Here is a 19,218-nt window from a genome sequence, read left to right as displayed (position 1 = left end):
GTTGTGTGGATGTAAAAGACATGAAGGCATGAATGACAGGGTAAACAGAAGCACCCTAAAACTATGCAAATCCTTGTCTGACTGGACGCATCTATCACAAAGGTGAAGTAAGGAAAAGCTTCACTACTCAAACATAACTACGAGGCGAGGTTCGACGGGGGTGTTGAGCAGAGTTGAATTGTTGAATGTACCTACCTAAGAAGAAAGCTGATAAACTGGGTTTGACTCGCTCACCATAGGAGTCCTTTGGTTTTTGTAGCAGGCAAGGTCCAGTGAGCCCTATGATAAGAGCTCCAACAGGGGCAGTGAGAAGGATGGCCAGCACAGCCACAGTCAGCACATCCATGCCGTACTTCTGCAGCTGCTTGTCGTCCTTTGTCCTGGCCATGTCTAAAGCCGTGGAGCCTATAGCTGCCTGATGTAGAAAAGGACACTAGTGTTTCCTCTATACTCACTCACAAATGACATTTGAGTGTGTATTTTTAATCTTTGTGTTCCAAAAGGAAATTTGTAGATATACACTACAAAAAATGACTTACTGGAAAAACCCTAAATTGAGCACAAAGTAAAACTCTCGGAAAGATGAGTATACTGCCGATAAATATTTCAGCACTGACTTACCTGCACTGTGGCTTTGGGCATCCACGCTAGGGCTATGAACACTTTTTCCCTCATGTTAAAGCCCGCACACAACACACAGACAAAGGTGAACAGGACTCGAACCAGCAAGGCAATGAGCAGAGTGGCTATACCCAGACCTAAACAAATAGACAAGAGTCATACAGAGGGTGTTACACTATATATGGGACTGAGATATAATGAGATAAAAAAACGACAATTATTATATCATCAGTATTTCCTCTTAACAACTGTGGGCAAGGAGGGGCACAGTAGTGGTGAAAAATAGAAAAACACACAGGCTGGCTGAGTGGTGCTTATATAATAAGCTACTCATACACCTACATCATATTTCCTTACACCTTGGAGTCATTTTATAGTACAAAATACGAGGAAATAAAACAAAACAAAAAAGAAATGTGGAGAGAGTGTGGAGGTGATTTCCTGAGGATCATTTATATACTTTTCATAAATGGCATTTCTTTTGTAAAAAATCTATTCTTTTTCTTAATTTTGAAGCCATATGTTTTATGAAAGAAATAGAGTAATGGAACACGTTTTTTATTGCATAAACTGGACAGTAGAACAATTTTAAGCACAGTGTCAGATGTGCATGTGCATAGCATAGAGCCATCTGGTAAAGGGACTGGAACCATATGAACACATTTTTAAAAGGACGAACAGCATGCAGTCTCTGCGGATAATGGTAATAATGCCCACCACATCTGTGGCTCTCATCTCTTTTGAAAGCAGCACACAGTTTTTTTTAATCATGGTTCAGATGGATTTTTCCTAAAACAGTTTTTGTCCCAAAGCACAAATATACTGTACACCATTTAAAATATGTACAGTATATCAGCACTGCAATTATGTTCCTAGAGAAGATTTCTGTCACATTTTTGTCCATAATAAATTCTTTTACAAGAAAATTATGTGTAGTTATGCTTCAATTACAGCTACTTGCAGAACACCAAAACATTATTTTTGCCATTTGTTTTGTAAGATTACTTTTTTGGGAGAAATCTAAGATCTGTTTCCCAAGGAACTCTTATATGGGAACTTCTATGGAAGTATAGTATTTTAATATTTACTGGACACAGACAGAGAGATAAAACTATCCAGGTGGTTCCTTTTAGGCTATGCAAATATATTTACATTCATACAGCCACATTTGAATCTCACACAGTGATAACAGCCACCTCATTATGTTATTTTGAATGTGTGTGCATTTTGTCATCTCACCAACTGTGAGTCCTTCCAGCTCAGAGACTCGAATCTCTGCTCCTATTAGTCCGAATAGTAGAGGCTGAAACACGTCCCACGCCCATCCTACAACTTCTTCCACACGTGCCTTAAGACAAACAGAACACACAGAAATGTTTAGGATGGTTGTCTTTGACATGCAGCAATGTAGACATTAAATTACTAATGTACCGATGAAGAACTTACTGTACAACCAAGTAGGCTGGTAAATAGTATGCTTAATAATTTATTATGAAATATACTTTTCTGTCGAGTTAACCATGTCAAGATTCAGCTCTAAAGATGGGTAGTTGCGAATAGAGAGCTGGAAAATATGCTGTATGTACTACAGATAAGGCATGCATATGTTATTACCTTTTCTGTCCCCCAACCGAGGCCCGCAAGGAATGCCAACACCAGAGTGCAGAGGCCTCCGGAGCCAGGAAACCCAGCCACGCCGCTGCCGAATACGGCAAAGACGGACAGACCCAGCACCAAGAAGGATCGCTTCATTACTATGTGTTTCTAGGTAAAAAAAGACAGTCAACAATTAAATTTAGAATATCTTTATATAGTGAAATCTATAAATACAAAATGCTCCATATAACACTTATGTGTTGTCAGCAGATATTAAGTAGTTGAGGACTTTTATATATAGAGGTGGCTAATCTCAAAATTGAGTTTACTAGTGTTTAACCGACACTGATTCATACAGAAGGATTTGTTGACTTTTGAGTCTGACAGGCTAAGAGTTGAGATAGTACAGTAATATTATGTAAGGAAATCCTTGACCCACAAAAACGTCTCTTTCATTATATTCCTGTGTACTTTCCCACTTAGATTAAACCAAAGTGTTCTCACCTAAGGTCCTCAGAGTTTATCATTTTAAATCAGAAGTGGAACACTTAACCGACTTTTTTTTTTCACAAGCATTTGCTGGCTCTTCCCACGATGTTTCATACACAGGCTGTGGTGTAAAAAGTGGTGTAAGGATGACTAAGCAATAATAAAACTGGCTAATATCATGGTGATACTGTAAGAGCATGCCTACCTGGTCAACACTAGGAAAGTACTGGATGATGAAGCCAAGAAGAATCCCAGCAACCATCCCACCACCCACTTCCAGCACACCCCTCAGGAGGTTGTACCAAGTGGAGCCTAGTAAGATCAGCAGAGAAAATGTACAATTAATAGAATACAATTAACTGAACCAGTTGTCCTAAACTTGTGTAGACAATGACAATGTATGACAGTAGCTGGGTAAACATTGATGGTATTATTTAATGTTTTAAATGCAGTTTAGTATAGCCCTACAGAGGCTCTGCTTTGTGGAATACTGGAGTCATGAAACACAAAATGCACTGCGACTTGGCACAAAAAAATCCTAACAGCACACTCACACCCTCTGCTGAGCTCCTGACAAAACTACAGACATAAGTTATTTATTTCATGTGCTTCTCAGTGTTGACCTTCACTGCAGTACACTGAACTTGCTGCAATTCCCCTGGAGATTTAACATGGTGTTGTATTTCAAGAAAAGAACATTGAATTCAGCACTTCTTATTTTCCTTCAGCTCTCCAAAACACACAAACACACACATCTACAGGTTACCTGTGGCGAAGGCCATGCCCAAGCATGTGGTGAACCCTGTGATGGCAAGGATGTCGTCAAAGCTGCCTGCAGCCATCAGCAGGGTGGGGATGCCCTGCTCCACGCCGTAACCGTCCTTCTGCAGCAGCAGCATGGAGGGAACCACCACTGCTGGAGACACAGCGCCCAGCACAAAGCTATGGAAGAGATGGCTTGTTTATAAATTGACATGCTCCTACAGAGATGGAACAAATAAAGAATTGCCTTTGGAAAACTTTGGAAAGCATCAGCCTTTAAATACACTTAGAGAGATGCAAAAGGGAGCCATTCCTGCAGCACAATATATAGTTTATACTGTAGCTGAGATGTGATACCAGGCCCAAATTTGATTCAATGATATTGATTCTCTAACGATGGTCATTTTACAGAGCTGCAAACACAGACTCAATTTTTTTATTCTAAAATTTCGCTACTGATCTTACAAAATAATGAACAAAAGATTACTATACTGTTTTCTGCTGTCAGTAATCATTAGCCTCAAAAATTGACATCTGAGTTGGGCAGTACAAAAACATTTGTATTGGCCCCCATCCACCCTTCAACCACTGATAAGCAACACATGCAGAGGGGGAAGAGGCCAACAGTGTAGAAAGCCTGACATCTCAAGTTCCATTTCTACTACTGGCACACGATTAGTTTTTTCATCTTCAAGAGCACTTAAAAGCTTCCCTGGATTTACTACATGTGAAACTGAGTACTTGGCCTCTGTATTTGTTTTCTAAGAAATATATTTGAAATTGAAATGGTATCTGTTTGGCCTTGTGGCTCACACTGTCCCCAGTTCGATTCCTTCTGGGGACCTTTGTCACATCACACCCCTGTCTTTCTCCCTGCATTTCCTGTCTGTATCCTCACTGTCAAAATAAGAAAGACATTGCAAAAAATAATGTTGAATTTGAAATGGTAAATATATTTGAATCCTACTGGTCCGTGAAACAATGGAACAGGTTCCTAGACATACTGTAATGGTAGTACGGAGCTTGTTATTAAGTAGAAAATGGAGATTGGAGACAAGAGAGGGAGAGTAAGTAGTGTTGTATTTACCCAAGGATGAAGCCCCACACCCAGGGTAAGCCCATGAGGAAGTGAGATATTAGAGCCGTGGTGCAAGCCTCTATGATGCAGGGCCCAGCTGCCACACGTATACACACAGATTTTAGTTTCCTCAGAGCCTGACAACACAGACACATACATCAGTCAAGAGTTTGTTAGGGTAATTAATTGACTTCTATACAGAGATGAAGAGAGGATTAACAAGTGTAGTGATGTGTAGGAGAACTGAATGATTCATTAATTAACTGACTGAAACATCTGAAAATTGACAGAGAAAATGACTCTATAACACTGCTGCTAATCATTTAAGCCATTTTAAAGCAAAAACACCAAGCATTAGCTGGTCACATCTTTGGGCTACTTTGGGCTCTGGTAAGCTCTGACTGAGATTTGTCATTACGTTTGAGAATTTGTAGAATTAATGATTGAACAGTAACTCAAAAAATAATCAACAACAATGAGAATAGTTTCCAGCTCTAGTAGAGGGGAGTCATATGCACAGAGATAATATTAATATATAATAATTTTATCACTCTAAACATTTCTGTGTGCAGATACTGAGCCTTAACAGTGGAGTATGTCTCGTACCGTGGGATCCAACCCCAGACCCGCTCTGGCCAGAATGACAGCCAGAGCGACGTTCCTCAGTGATGCAGACCATCTGAAGTCAATGTACACCCCATCTGTTATAACAGGGATGTTTCTCAGCAGGAAACCCATCAGCAGCATACCTGCAACACAGCAGAGGGCGTGAGAGAGGAAACAAGATCCCTCAGGACGGTCTCTCACAGATAAAAAACAAGAATAATGATCACCTGTTGCTTTTTGAACTTACGGTGCTCGTGTTGGACACCTGAGACACTGAGACTCACTAGCCCCTTTTACACAGCCTGTTCAAGGCGGAATTGTTGCGTCGTTATTCCGCCTCGCCATTCTGTATAAAATGTACAAACACGGAATGGGGAGGCATTGTTGTTCCTCCTTTGAGTCGGCAGTGGAGATAGTAACAGAGTTTAAAAAGGGTGAGCCAGCAGGACAGGACATACGTGTGTATAGTGAGTGTGTGGTTGAGCAGAAGCGGCAGAGAGTGACGGTGAATGCGAGCGGTGCAGAGGAAAAGGTGAGCAGTGAAGTCAAACTGGCAGTAAATGTACAGTGTAGGTCACAGTTTTGTCAGTGAATAAAGGCTGCAGCTTCTCAAGACCAAAGCTCCCTGTGTTGTTTCCCAACTGCTGGAATAGGGTCGCTATGACGATCAGCTCCGCCTATGTTGAGGGGGTACTATCTGCAGTGGAAAACAAAGTAGACATCACGGCTCTATTGCTTCCGGAATGCTGGCATGCTATGTAAAAAAGCAAAGCCGGCATAATGGCGACTCTTCTTTACGGCAGTATTGTGGGATCTCTGCATTAAAAAGGGCAACTGTGGGACTGTGATCGCTGTCTTATAGTACTAATACCTACAACTTCAACAACAGAAAAATTCACAAGTCATCTGCCAATTCTTCTGTTCAAAACATGCAACGTGATTGTGAATATTAAATTGTTAATGTTAGACCATATTATTAAGAATTGTGAAAATGATAAATTTATGATAGATGTGTTCTCAATTTTTTTTTAAATCAAAGAAAGACCAGTGGTGAAATGCAACAAGGAAAAGAATACATAAAGAGCAAATATTTAAAACTGTTCATGTGTGGTGACAGAGGACTTCACTTTTAGCCTTCAGACTGACAACAATCTTTTGCTATTGTTATTATACTGTTATATCATCATACAGCAAATATTTCAAAATACAGAAACAGACACTGAAGTGGTACACAAGAATAGTCTATTGAGGAAAAACACAGGAAAATGAAGTTCAGAGTTTAGAGAGAAACAAACTCCAAGATCTATCTTAGTTGAACTTCAATCTACTCTTTGAAATTACTGCCAATAAGGAGTGGCTCCAGCTTCCTTGATTTTTATCTTGTTAGGGGTGCAGCTGGTAGCTTATGATTTCCATTTCCAGATTCATAACACCAGGAATTCACATTATATTACATTTGTACCTAAACAATTGCAATTGCAAAATAAATATGACATTTATACTATCTTCTGATCAATGCTATGATTTATTCCAAGCCAACATTAATGATGCTAAATAACACATTAGATGGCATTCCATCACCTAACAGGGCTTACTTAACCAGAGCTTGACAAAGACTTACATCTCTTCTATTTCATAATTAGTGACAACATACTGTATGTGAAGAAACCCCCCCTCCCCAAACATCTTTTGATAAATAGCAGGATCACTGACATGCATTTTCAAGCTAACAGGACCATAATCACATCGGCTAACAATACAACAAACAGAAGCAAAACACAAAATGACAAAACAGATAAAATACTACAAAATACCAACAGAGTGCACCAGCAGATTATGTGTACTTGACTAAGATCAGAACAAGTGAGTAACATGATTGTACAGTTAATCAGGAACTCCCTTTTGACCCTATGTTCTTTTCTTTATATCAATGACAAAGTTGAAATGAATCAGTCAGAAATTCCTTTGTTATACGTCACCACATGAATATGTCCATGGCTTAAAGATGTGTAATACTCATTACATTAAGCTGCTGAACGGGCACATGACCTATAGATGATTCCTAAGTGGAGAATATTTTGCAGTATATCTGTTAACAACTGTTATTTCTGTTTCCTTTTATTTGAACTGCTTCCACTGTGACGCATAAATCTCACAATCAGTGTTATTTCAAGCCATTATTAAAAATAACTTGCTCTAATACTGACATATGGAATACTCGATGTGGGGCTGTTACCCATTTGTAGGTATTATTATTATAATATGCTTCTCTTAGAAATGCTCTGATTCATGCTGAAATATATGACTGATCAATCCACTACAACTGTAATAGCTATAGTGGTAAATAATGATTCCGTAGTTGAGCCTTTAAGTAATCTGTCTAACTGTTCGGAACAAAAATATGGCAGGCATTTCCCTTCAAACAAGCAGTTATAACACCGACACTGGAAGATTTTGCATTGTGTTACTAAATATCACCCTGGTGAAAGCCTCTGTGTAACTAAATATGAAATAAAGTCTTGTATAAAACACACCAGCACTTAAAGCATAACCACTAAATCCTCAGCCTTACCGAGGAGTGGTGGGAACGGTGGAAGTTTGGGCAGACGGATGAGAGCCACCAATTTGCCACCGATGAGTGCACAGATGAAGAGGATCGTGATGCCAAACAGGTTGCCCCCTGGAAGACATTCATCCTCTGTGATAGACCACACCACTCCAAAGAGCACAAGCGCCAAAAGGACTGGAGAGGACACAGGAGACAGACATTTGATTATTATGACACTGACAACAATAATGTGATCATGATTTTATAGGTGTTACAAATGAGTGTTGTGAAGAACATATTATTACATGTATTTTTGTTGTGTTATACCTGTCAACCTCTCAAACATCTTCAAAAGTAAGTAATTTAATAAATAGGGCTCATAGTTGATTGACTGCCTATCTCTGTGAATGTGTTGTGTAATGTGAACATAAATTAAAGTATTAGTGTGTGTGTATATCTGTATGTATCTACAACCGAGTTTTTCGATAGTTCAAAGTAAACAAGATACTCATGTCATCTGCAATTTTTGTATCTTGTGTGAAAAAAGAGATTGACATGCAACAAATTCCCTAGGTAGGAACTCACTGAGCCAACTAGAGACCCCCCCTGCTTACATTTAGTGATGAGAGAGGCCAGAAGGCCTCTTGGTGGACATGGGCAAAATCTGTGGAGCAAGGGGCAGCAGACCACTGGCGGGTCTGTGTTGGTGCCAGCATCCACCACAGGGTTTCGAGGAATAAAATAGGTGGTCTCCTCTGTGACATTTGGACTGGAGCAGCGCCGTACCACCACCTGAATCTGGTTCACATTTAGGTGCTGGAGAAGAAGGATCACAATATGCACAAGAACAGGTAAGTGATCACATTGGCCTGGTGGGCACAATGTTTTGTTAGATACCTTAACACCACATCTGTAAAGGCAATTCATGATAAAAGAAGTATTTTTGCTTTACAACCTCAAGTTTTATTATAGTTTTTTGATATGTCTTGTTTCTTTAAATAGAACCAAACTTCACTTGCTGAATAAACACGCAGATTAGTGTAAAAAATGTTTAAGTTTTTGATGCCTTAAAAATGACTACTGACAGCTATATTCAATACAGTACATATATTTATTAATATCCAGGCCTTACACAAGCAGCTGACCAGTCAAAATAAATAGGACACCTTAAACAGAATACCATATCTAAGGTGTCACACTGATACAAATATGAATGCCTTGCTTATGCAAAGATGACAAAACTGGTAGATGTCCCCGTAGCCTCTTTAATTGCCAAACCCTTATTAAGTGTCGTGCCCTATCAGTATTGTTGACAGAGAAGTACGTCATACCAGCAGATTACAGACTGCTGTTTCTTGGCAAATAATAGAATGAAGATATGAACTCCCAGAACACCCTGTTTGTCACACTGGCTCAGAGTTTTGACTTTGCCTCTGGCTGCATTTTAATCAATTCTCACATTAGAATTACAGCAACAAATGACGAACAAATTATCTGAGACAAACAATTAATTTTACAAGGTTAAAGAACAGTATATTGAAACATATTAGTATTAAAACAACACAGCGGACTAATGCGAGACAAAGAAGCAGAGCCACATGACAGCAACCACATCATTTATACATAATGAATATAAAAACCCCCACAAAGGCTATGTCATTTGAGAACCCTTTTTCTTATCAAGAACCAATATTTGTTGGCAGGCTTATAAACACACTTTTCAGTTTTGTGAAGGCAGTAAAAACTGAATATAACTAGGTTATGCAAGCGTTAACAGTGTAAGAAATAAAATACTATACCTCCACATGGTTTGCTGCAGGCAAAGCTATACTGTCCAACAGTGGGCTGGGTACTGGACTAGGTGCTGGACTGGGCGGCTCTGGGGTAGCAGGTTTGGGCTGAGTGTCCTCCATGGTAATTGGCTACAGTATTTCTGGTCCACTCACTTCTCTATCACAGAACATCAAGCCCAGCAGTGGGGTTGGCCATTGATGGGCAGGTCCTTCACTTCTGCTTCTGTATGTCTACCTCTGACCACAGGCTCCTATTCATGCAACACGGTTTTATCAGTAAAAACAAACAAATAATGGAAAACATTAGTGTTGGTAACGTTACAGGTGTGGAAATTGGCATGGCATGACATGATGCGTTTTATCTCACACACTGGCCTGTTTTGTTTAGTTTAACAGATACTGTAACTTACTGGGTCTGACCAAGAGGTGTTAACAAGTGAAAAGAAAACTAACCACGCTTCAAGCCACATGATTCCTGTCTAAATGAGGCTCTATGAGGCTACATGCTGGCTACTGTGCGCTAGTAAACTGCATTCACTTAAAATGTCAACATGGCGCACTAATGTTAAATAAGCCGTAACTTATTATAATAGGCAAATACTACACTCCGCGCTCTACACTTTACTTCAAGCTGTGTTATACACAAACGCTGACAAATAAGTAAGTAACCTAACGGTACTACAATGTTTTGACAGTTTCTTATGGCAACAGACGTTGGTTAATCCAATTGCTAACAGACCACACTAATCAATGCTTACAGCTCGACCATATGGCACACCTAGCTAGCGTTAGCTCAAGTACGTTACTGCGGATGCTATGGCAAGTAGATTTGAGTTAAACTAGCAACTGCCAACAACAAACCTATCCAACTGGCATCGGTAGCCATCTAGCTAGCTAGCTAATCAAAACAAATATTTGAGGCTGGGATGTCTTGGCGTTTGGTTGTGTACACACGTGTAGGGACAGAGGCAACTGAAACCATAGCTTCAGCGACGTTAATCAGCTAGTCTTAGTAAAGAGGTAAATCCACGCCTCACGATAAACCATGACAGTGGACCTATTATCGGACAAGAACATGCTCTCTCAGTAGCTGCAGCAAACTAACGGTTGTAACAACACAGTTCCTCATATTAGTTCAAATAGTAGCCTGTCATTTAACTGGGGACCGTTTTACAAAACAACGTTATTTTGGCGACAGCGCCGGAATGTTTCAACAAGCATTAATGCCTACCGTAAAGTTAATTAACGTCAACGTTAAACGCGACCGCCATGGACTGACGTTAACGTAAATCTCAATTTGACTTTCTACTCTGACACATATGGATATAATCATTAAATTCAGCGGAAAGAGGAAAGTCTTGTCCGACATTGGATTCATTGCCAGTGGCTGGCTGTGTGCGTCCTTCCAACAGCTGTGAGTGAACTCCCCACTCGGCACGGTAGCTAGCGAGAGAGAGCGCTCCTGACCCCTCTAACTGGGCACCCTAAATATATAACGTTATTCAAGAAAAAGCAGCTCACCTCATATTGTAAACCTTGTCATCGCTTGTCAGTGGCAGCGTTTCTGGCAGTGCTGTGGCAGATACACCAGCTGGGAAATGGGAATCAGGCGGATTAGTGATGTCCAAGTATGTACCGCGCACAGGAGTACTTGGTTGGGGGGGGGAAGTTAGGTTAAATGGAAAAGTCACTCAAGGGTATTGGTGAAGACGTTTTAATAGATATTATATTAATCACATTAACAAATTGACATATTGCTTTGTAAAATATTTAACAAGGGATGTATTTATTATTAGGGAATAACACCAGTATACTGTAACTGTGATATTTTGTGGTACTGTGGTATTATTTATTACAATGTCAGTCCGCATATTGTGGCATTGCATACATTTGCAGCATAGATTTGAGTTGGAAAACAGGAAATGTCTCCCACAGAATCAGTAAACATAACATGCAAAATCAAAATATGAACATTTTGCGCACTTTATTTGGGGTTAAATTAAAAACAAATGCAACTGCCCCAACTACTGTCATGATGAGCTTGCTACAGTTTTCTCATAGTCTCCATCCTCCATCGATGATTTGCTCTGTTCCAGTCACATAGGCCGACTGTGAAGGAACCAAGAAACATCACAGGTAAATAATTTCACTGCTAACCACCACCACCAATCAACAACAACTTTGTCTGCAAACTATGGAATATTAAAAGTTAAGCATACGTCCACTCAGGGCCGTAGACAGGATTTTAGAAATATTGAAGTCATGAGTAGTAGCTCTCCCCTTTTAAAAAGACTTTAACCAGACACCAAAATTAAGTATGTAAAATCTTTTGATTATTTGAAATTGGGAAAATGTGTTAAATGTTCAATTACATTGTCTGTAAATTTTATTTCCCACCATGAGGATCTGAAGCATTTAGATTTTCAAAGCCTTCTCTGCATTGCCAAATTCTGGCGAATCCTTTATTTATTTATTATTAATTTAATTTATTTATTATTATTTATTGGCCTAAAAGCTGTTAAGTATACTGAGTCTAAATACTGGAATCAGCCTTTAAATTATCCACCAGTATCCAGTTTTTAATGTTCTGTAACTCTCATTAGGTTGCCCCTCAAATTTCTAGAACAAATGCAAAGTACCTGGACCTCCTTGTCCTCACTGATAGCTACGGCCCTGCAAACACTGCCTGACTGTCAATATACTGTCTTACATACATGCAGGACATAGATCCATCATCTGCAAGCACTCACCTCATCTGAGGCCAGATATACGCACAGGTACGCCACCTCTTCGGCTGTGCACATTCTGCCAGTTTTCTGTCTTGCCATGAAATCCTTATAAGCCTGAGGAGTTACAGAGAGAGAGAGAGAGAGAGGAGTTACAGTTGTAGCATTCATTACCTTCAATACCCAGACTTCAGGACAACTTCTTGTGGAAACCAAGATAAGATGTACCTGTTAAATGACTTATGCAGGCATTACTGTCAATGGAGAAGTAAATCAGAGTCTACCATACCTGTTCTGGGTCAGGTTGGGCCTGGATCCTTCCTCTCAGTGATGGAGTATCAACAGTACCTGAGAAAATATAAAACAACAACCTTGACTTTCTTCTGAAACCTTCACTATCACAACAACAACAATACTGATTGACGATAGATAGATAGCCTTTGAGTAATAGAACTCCAAATAAAAGCCTGATGAGTTTGCACAGCAGTTATTTAGACTGTTTTTGAAGGGACAAACTCAAGGCTTGTATATCTTTGAAATACAATATGTCCTCAAACATGAAAAGCACTAACATTTTTCTAAAAACATCAGTTCAATTTGTTTTCAAGGATGTCTACAGTATATTGTTATATATTAAAATGCTAGTAACCTTGAGTAACACTTGAGGAAGGATAAAAGGACACAGTGGCATGGTTTTATTTTGCACGGCATTCTGAACTTACCAGGACAAACACAATTACAGCGAATGCCTTGGTCAATGAAATCGGCTGCTATAGATTTGGTAAACCCGATCACTGCAGCCTTGGAGGTACTATAGACACACCGGTTCACAACACCTGTGTCAAGGAAACACGTCACTCACACATAGACACACACACACACGCAAAGCAATTATCTGAGATAAGAGGATTACAATGAACATGGTCATACTTCAGAGACTTAATGTCCCTTTAATTGGCCATAATATTTGTTCTACAACCATCTATGGTGAAAAGATCTGTGGAAGATCATTTACCTTTTATGCTTGATGCAACAGATGCCATGTTAATGATGTTTCCTGACTTCTTTGCTAACATCTAGAATGACAAAATAAATTATGAAGGTGGCATATAAACAGAATATAATTGGTAAGAATGAAAAGTAACATTTATTACAGTTTTTATGTAACAAATAAATGACTAATGTGCTATGATCCGAGCTAAAATTCCCCTCAGAGACAGTTTGGTTAGTTTGCGGCTAAAGCTGGATTAGCGATTGGGCAGTCACCGCCCATCATGCCACAGGCTCAGAGTAACTCAGCTAATCCCAGCGGACAAAGGATGAGCACAAAATAAAAGCATATGTCACTCAATTTACAACAACACCTATTTCATTCTCTCAACAACAGGATGAACAGGGTTAAGCACTTGGTAAAGTGGACAAAAGGTCACCTTAGGCAGGAAAGCCTTGCACATGAGGTACATGCTCCGGACGTTCACATTCATTGTGAAGTCCCAGTCGGCCTCTTCACAGTCCAAGATGGAGCCATGGTGCACAAACCTGTAGGCATTAGATGGAAAGTACTCGGAAAGTAGCAAAGAAACTTGGAAAGTAGCAAAAATACTCTCACAGTATTACAAAGGACAGTATTACATGTAATCCTAAACATATGGCTTTAGGTGAAATACCTCATGTCAATCAGAATCAAAACAGAAGAGCGTAAGAGATCAATATAAGATATAAATTATTAAACTAAAAATAAAAGCTGCGTGAAATGCTGCGTTAACCCCCTCAACATTTTACTGAGCCTTAAAGGTGTAAATATAGAGACCTTTGTTAAGGAGATTGACAAAAGGTCAAGTAGAGGTTAAATCTTAAGGTATAGGGATTTTGGAAATGTAGTTAAGCAGGAGATGGATAAACATGCTTAATGTGGACAGAGCATGTTGGCTAATACAAGTAGAACTGCTATGCACTTATTGTATGTCTTGGGTAATTTTTTAGCAAATATTACTCAAACAGGTGAAATACTGCACTTGTGGACTATTTTTAGCTGTGGGTTTGGTGTGCTCATGAATATTTATGGTCAAAATAAACTACAGTGCACATTATAAAGGGTAATGAAAGAACATGTCAGCCAGTGCAACAGTGTGGCTCATTGATTCATGAGATTTTCTGACAAAAAAAAAATAGAAAATCATCAGACAGAAGTAGAGTTGATCGGTATTACTATGATACAGGTAAGAGGGGAAACGTACCCAGCAACATTGAACAGCACATCTACATGGTCATGTTCCTTGGCCAGGGCTTCGACTTGATCCTTCTTAGTTACATCCACAACCTTGGTCTTGATTCCTGTTGGTGAAGAGAAAAAGAGAGCTTTGGTTCTGGAAAAAAAAGATTTTAATGACACTTGCACTGATTTAGTCTTTATTATTTCACATTTTATTGCAGGAGATACTAGTTTAGGATGAGAATGCTACTATAGACAAATTCACCCTCTTTTCTGACATCTGCACAATTACACTTATTCACACCTGGCTGCTACCCTGTACGACATCTATCTTTTCCTGCTGGCCACTCAACAGCTCTACAAAAGCAATTAGAGATGTAGTGTTGATCACCTATTTATTCAAACTTGGTCCAGCTGGGCCAATTTTCTGCAAGAAGTCTGCTTCTCAAATTTATTACTGACTGGTTACAAACACAGCAGATTAAATATTGTGAGTGTATGTTTGTCTACCACATCAATTATCCTATAGACATTTTAAAACTGTCACGATGAAAGGCAAATATAAAGCTATACAATCAGCTAAGTTAAAAATAACTAAAAAGCATGTTAAAAAGGATATACCTTGAAGATGCTGTGGAAAACAAGAAAAAAAGAAAAACAAGAAAATGTCACAGTATAAAGTGTGTTTTAATGTTATGATAGATTATTATATGATATACAGGTTATGATATGATCGATGATGGTTTAGTAGTGATCAGTCTACTGTTCACTGACTATATGTAGATAATTAGGATAGTTTCAATGTATTGTGGAGATCAGAACACTTTATAGCCCTTGCATTTAAAATATGTCATATATCATCTTTAGGAATGCTGTCAAAAATACTGCTCTCTGCTAAACTGAAAAAATTAACTTGGATAAAATTTTTAGAGCTGAAACGATTAGTCAAATAATGAATTAGTTGAACGACAGAAAATTAAATGAACTATTTCAATCAAGTTATTTTTTTAAGCATACATTAAAAAATTCTGGGCTCCCAGCATCTCAAATAGAATATTTGGTGATTTTCTTAGTCTTCTATAATAATAAACTGAATATCTTAATATAATTAATAAAGAAAATAATGGGCAGATCAATTGACAATGAAAATAATGGTTAGTTGCAGCCCTACAAAAATTGTTTAAAAACCAAAGTAAGGATCAAATGTATCTTGTTAAAAGCTACCAAGTTAGGCTGGTACATGATGATAAAAGGGGAAAATCGTGTGTCAGCCACCCTGGCTGCATCACACTGGTTACCCAGCAGGTGGCAGCCTCCGACCAACAGAAATGCATCTTACCTTGAATGCCGTCCAGCTCCTTTAGCTTCTCTCCATTGATGTCTGTTGCTGTGACTTTAGCTCCCTCCTTTGCAAATGCCTGCAGTTGAAAGACTTTGAGTCAGTTCCAAGTGGCGGTTTCACAATGTCTGCACGTCATGGTATAAAACCTGCAGCCCAGGATTCCCTTGTAGAAAAGGAATATTTTGTTGTGATCCTGTGATTCAAACAAATATGTTTTAATTCTAAAATTAAATTAAAGTTAAATAACAAAACAATAATATATAACATAAAATAATGCTGGGAACACTGAGAGGCAGGTAGGGTTTTCTACTTCCAATCAAAACTGAATTGCTGTCCTGACTGCATAGAGTAACTCCCTCGGACTTCATGCAATAACTCGGGTCACAGTGCTGACACAGAGATCTCATTACCACATATCTATAGACACAGAACGCCAATTTCTAACCCTAATCTCTCAACCCTCACTTTAAATATAATGTGATAGCTGATGAAGTGACTGCATCATTAACCACACCAGCAAAATACACCTTAGTATTTACGTAATTTAAGTCCAAATGGAAAATTCTCAATAGACCCTTCACACCATATAGACCCAGTCTTGATAAGAATGTGAGTGAGACTTTCAAGTGTTTTGCTTTCTCTTTGGCAAGGATATCACCAGAGGATTGTGCATGAGGATTGTCCTGAACATGTGTTTCCATCATCTCAAGAAACACTATTACAGCAGATATTTACAGCACATACAGAAAGAAACAGAAAGTCTATAATCTTCATGCAAGGTGAAAACATTTTTTCTATAAAACAATGTATTGTTGACATGAACTGCTTGTATTAGTAGATTTGTTTGTTATAAAGATGGGGGTAACGCTAGGACTTAAGCAGCCAACTAAATATATGCACATAGTGTATGTTTCTGTAGCACAGTCATTTGGAAGAAAACATGTTTTGAATCACCAGTATTGTTGCAGTGCTACACTTTTACCCTTTCAAATGTTAAGTTTCAATGGATTTAACGTGTCATGGGGTGCCAGCAGCATTAAAATCTGCTGTTTGCATTACACAAAAACTGGTTGAAATATGTAATGAGGTCAAAATAAACACTGCTTGGAGTTTGTACACCACAGGCTATTATTTAAACAATTTTCCTCTGTGATTTGGTAGGAAATATATCAGTGAGAAGTTCTTATTAAAGCTCATTACTATTGCTGCAGCACGTCCAATCCCCTGCGCGGCAGCTGACAACACAATCACTTTCCCATCCAGACGGCCCATAGTGCACCCTTCTATGCTGCTGCGAACAAAACAAACAAAAATAGAGAATTGAAGAGTAATAACAGGTGATGATAAAGGCTCTCTTTCTTAAAAAAAACAAACCCTCTCCTGCTGAGCAGTCATTTGATATTTAAAAATGTGTTTATGAAAGATTATTTCAGCTGTGAGTTTGCAGTAAAGAATGATAAATGTACACAAACCATTCATTTATTCAAATACAGGGAATTTTGTGTACAAAGTATGTAGTTTACTGTTGAGATGTCTACCAGAAAATAAGATGTTTTGTATTTAGTTGCATTAATCAGTCATAGAACAATCTCTGTTAAGCTAAGAAGTAATGATCGACATGCTATTTCCCAACAGACAGTTTTGAGCAGAGACACCTCAAACTTGCGAAATGGTTTTACAGTACGCTGCTGCATTTGACTTAACTTGCAGCTTCAGAGAAAAATCATAAGTGACCACCCATGCATCACTAATCATTATTAAATTTATAACAGAGATTAGGTGGTGTAGTATCAGATCTTATGAATCTGAATTCCTTTCTGCAGCTTTCCATGTCCTTAATAGTACACTGTAACAGAGTCCTAGGCTATAAATATGCATGTCGATATAAAAGACAGAAGGCTAACAACACCAGTGCAAAGTAAAGCAACGCAAACAACAAGCAAACTTTTCAGTGCCAGTTGCCTTTTTTTCTCTTCAGACATATTCTCAATTTGTATTCCTGGCATGGAGATTGTTTAATCTGACACACAGTGTTTTTTTGTTTTTTTTTGCTTTTAAATCATGTGTAGGGCTATTAACACCCATAAGTGCCCTATGTAATAGGTTAAATGATCTCTCTCATACATTAATGAATGTACACATGCCAGTTTGGGCAATTTTTATTTGTTAACTCAAGCTTTAGGTCAGGACTAAGGCTTTAATGGTGCAGATATGACTGACAGCTGCAGTAATATTACAGTGATAGCCTCAGTGAGACTTGAGGGCATTAATACATAATGTGATTCAAAAGCAAGTATTAACAGAAATGAAGTGACAGTGCAGATCTAACTCTAATCTAGTTACTCTGGCACAGGGATTTTCAACACTGTGGGCAACCCCTCAGACAAAATGGGGAAAAAAAATATTTTGGCAAATTAAGTATGCCGAATTAGCCATAAGCAGTTCCTGTTTGCAATGTTCTGCATGGATGTACAGACAACTAACCCTGGATTACTTGAATACTGAAGAAAGCTTAAAAACGTGATGAGCGTCTTTTTTGCTATGATTTCTAAGCGGATTTATGGGTGTATAAAAGTCTAAATAAAGTAAAGAGCGCTTCCAAAGTTGCATTTTAGCCATTTCCATTACCGTGAAGTTCAGAATAAGGGCGCACTTCTTTTTAGGGGTAGCTCGATCGCAGTAATATTTTGATAGGGACTAAGTGGTGTACACGTGTGTTTTACAGTAAATCTGGATAGACTGCACTCGTGTCATCTCTGATTCTGATCGTTGCATAATAGGTTTCTTTGAACGTGCCTCACCAACTCTACACTTAATTACTGCAGCACGGAAAAAATGCAGGTTGTGCGTCACTGCAGCTAAACAAACTGTGACGACCTTTACTGTGAAATGTGTATATTTATTATTCATAGGTTGCAAAGTCAAGTACAAGCCTGGAAAACCTAAATTTGGAAACTCACCCTCTGCTCAGATCCGACACACCGAACGTCAAAGATCAAAGTCACACGTGACCACACGTGACAGTCTGCTTGTACCGCTATTGGTTCCAGACCAGGAAGTGTGCGGACAGCAGTTTGTAATTTGAGAAGATTAATTTGAGAACAAATTACAATCTGCACAAAGTTGTTCGTGTGCCCAATTTTATTGTCACTAAGGGTTCATGGTTTTTAAAAGCTTATCAAAATTTAGGTTAATAATTGGCTGCTGGTGTAAACTGAAAATTATCCTTCATTTGTGATTCAAGAATGTCAACTTTTTAATCTAAGTCAGACAATCATTAGTCAATTGTGCAGTAAAATAAGAAGAAAAAAGAAACTCCAGTGCACATCTGAAATTTGAGTCTATTCTTGAAATTTGACATTTAGCTGTTCTGGGGCTTTTAATCATACCACACGATCGGCACATGATCTCAGCGGATGGAGTTTGACCAGTTGTCATGGAAACT

At 38.7% G+C, this 19,218-nt stretch overlaps 2 protein-coding genes across 3 annotated transcripts; both read right to left on the bottom strand.

The window, feature by feature from the left end:
• Positions 1–244: 244 nt before the first annotated feature.
• Positions 245–11,153, bottom strand: si:dkey-162b23.4 (sodium/hydrogen exchanger 9B2; the record flags this gene model as incomplete). Its single annotated transcript, XM_044189199.1, is given in 12 exon segments — positions 245–415; positions 622–758; positions 1,861–1,969; positions 2,236–2,385; positions 2,912–3,018; positions 3,473–3,648; positions 4,556–4,683; positions 5,153–5,295; positions 7,725–7,895; positions 8,315–8,516; positions 9,500–9,744; positions 11,015–11,153. Coding segments are annotated over 11 exon segments (1,608 nt in total), but the record flags the coding sequence as incomplete, so codon positions are not given.
• Positions 11,154–11,191: 38 nt separating this feature from the next.
• bdh2 (3-hydroxybutyrate dehydrogenase, type 2) lies at positions 11,192–18,834 on the bottom strand. Of its 2 annotated transcripts, none has more exons than XM_044189227.1 (10): positions 18,734–18,834; positions 16,974–17,064; positions 15,771–15,849; positions 14,457–14,553; positions 13,650–13,758; positions 13,235–13,295; positions 12,942–13,055; positions 12,509–12,567; positions 12,244–12,336; positions 11,192–11,602 (listed from the first exon to the last, which is right to left on the bottom strand). In XM_044189227.1, the coding sequence occupies exons 2-10, from the start codon at positions 17,043–17,045 to the stop codon at positions 11,549–11,551; spliced, it is 738 nt and encodes a 245-aa protein (XP_044045162.1). In that variant the 5' UTR covers positions 17,046–17,064; positions 18,734–18,834; the 3' UTR covers positions 11,192–11,548. The 2 variants fall into 2 exon arrangements, with proteins under 2 accessions (XP_044045162.1, XP_044045163.1); XM_044189228.1 differs by having other exon boundaries at positions 16,974–17,061; positions 18,734–18,797.
• Positions 18,835–19,218: the final 384 nt, after the last annotated feature.

Source organism: Siniperca chuatsi, linkage group LG3 (assembly GCF_020085105.1).
Source record: "Siniperca chuatsi isolate FFG_IHB_CAS linkage group LG3, ASM2008510v1, whole genome shotgun sequence".
Taxonomy (NCBI): Eukaryota; Metazoa; Chordata; class Actinopteri; order Centrarchiformes; family Sinipercidae; genus Siniperca; species Siniperca chuatsi.
This window is presented reverse-complemented; position numbering and strand designations above follow the sequence as displayed.

Excerpts from the sequence above, each read along its gene's own strand:
- bdh2 (XM_044189227.1), bottom strand. The coding sequence starts at position 17,045 with ATGGGCCGTCTGGATGGGAAAGTGATTGTGTTGTCAGCTGCCGCGCAG. Across the intron at positions 13,056-13,234 it reads TGTTGCATCAAGCATAAAAG|GTGTTGTGAACCGGTGTGTC; the intron begins GTAAATGATCTT and ends TCCTTGACACAG. Across the intron at positions 12,337-12,508 it reads CCCAACCTGACCCAGAACAG|GCTTATAAGGATTTCATGGC; the intron begins GTATGGTAGACT and ends GTAACTCCTCAG.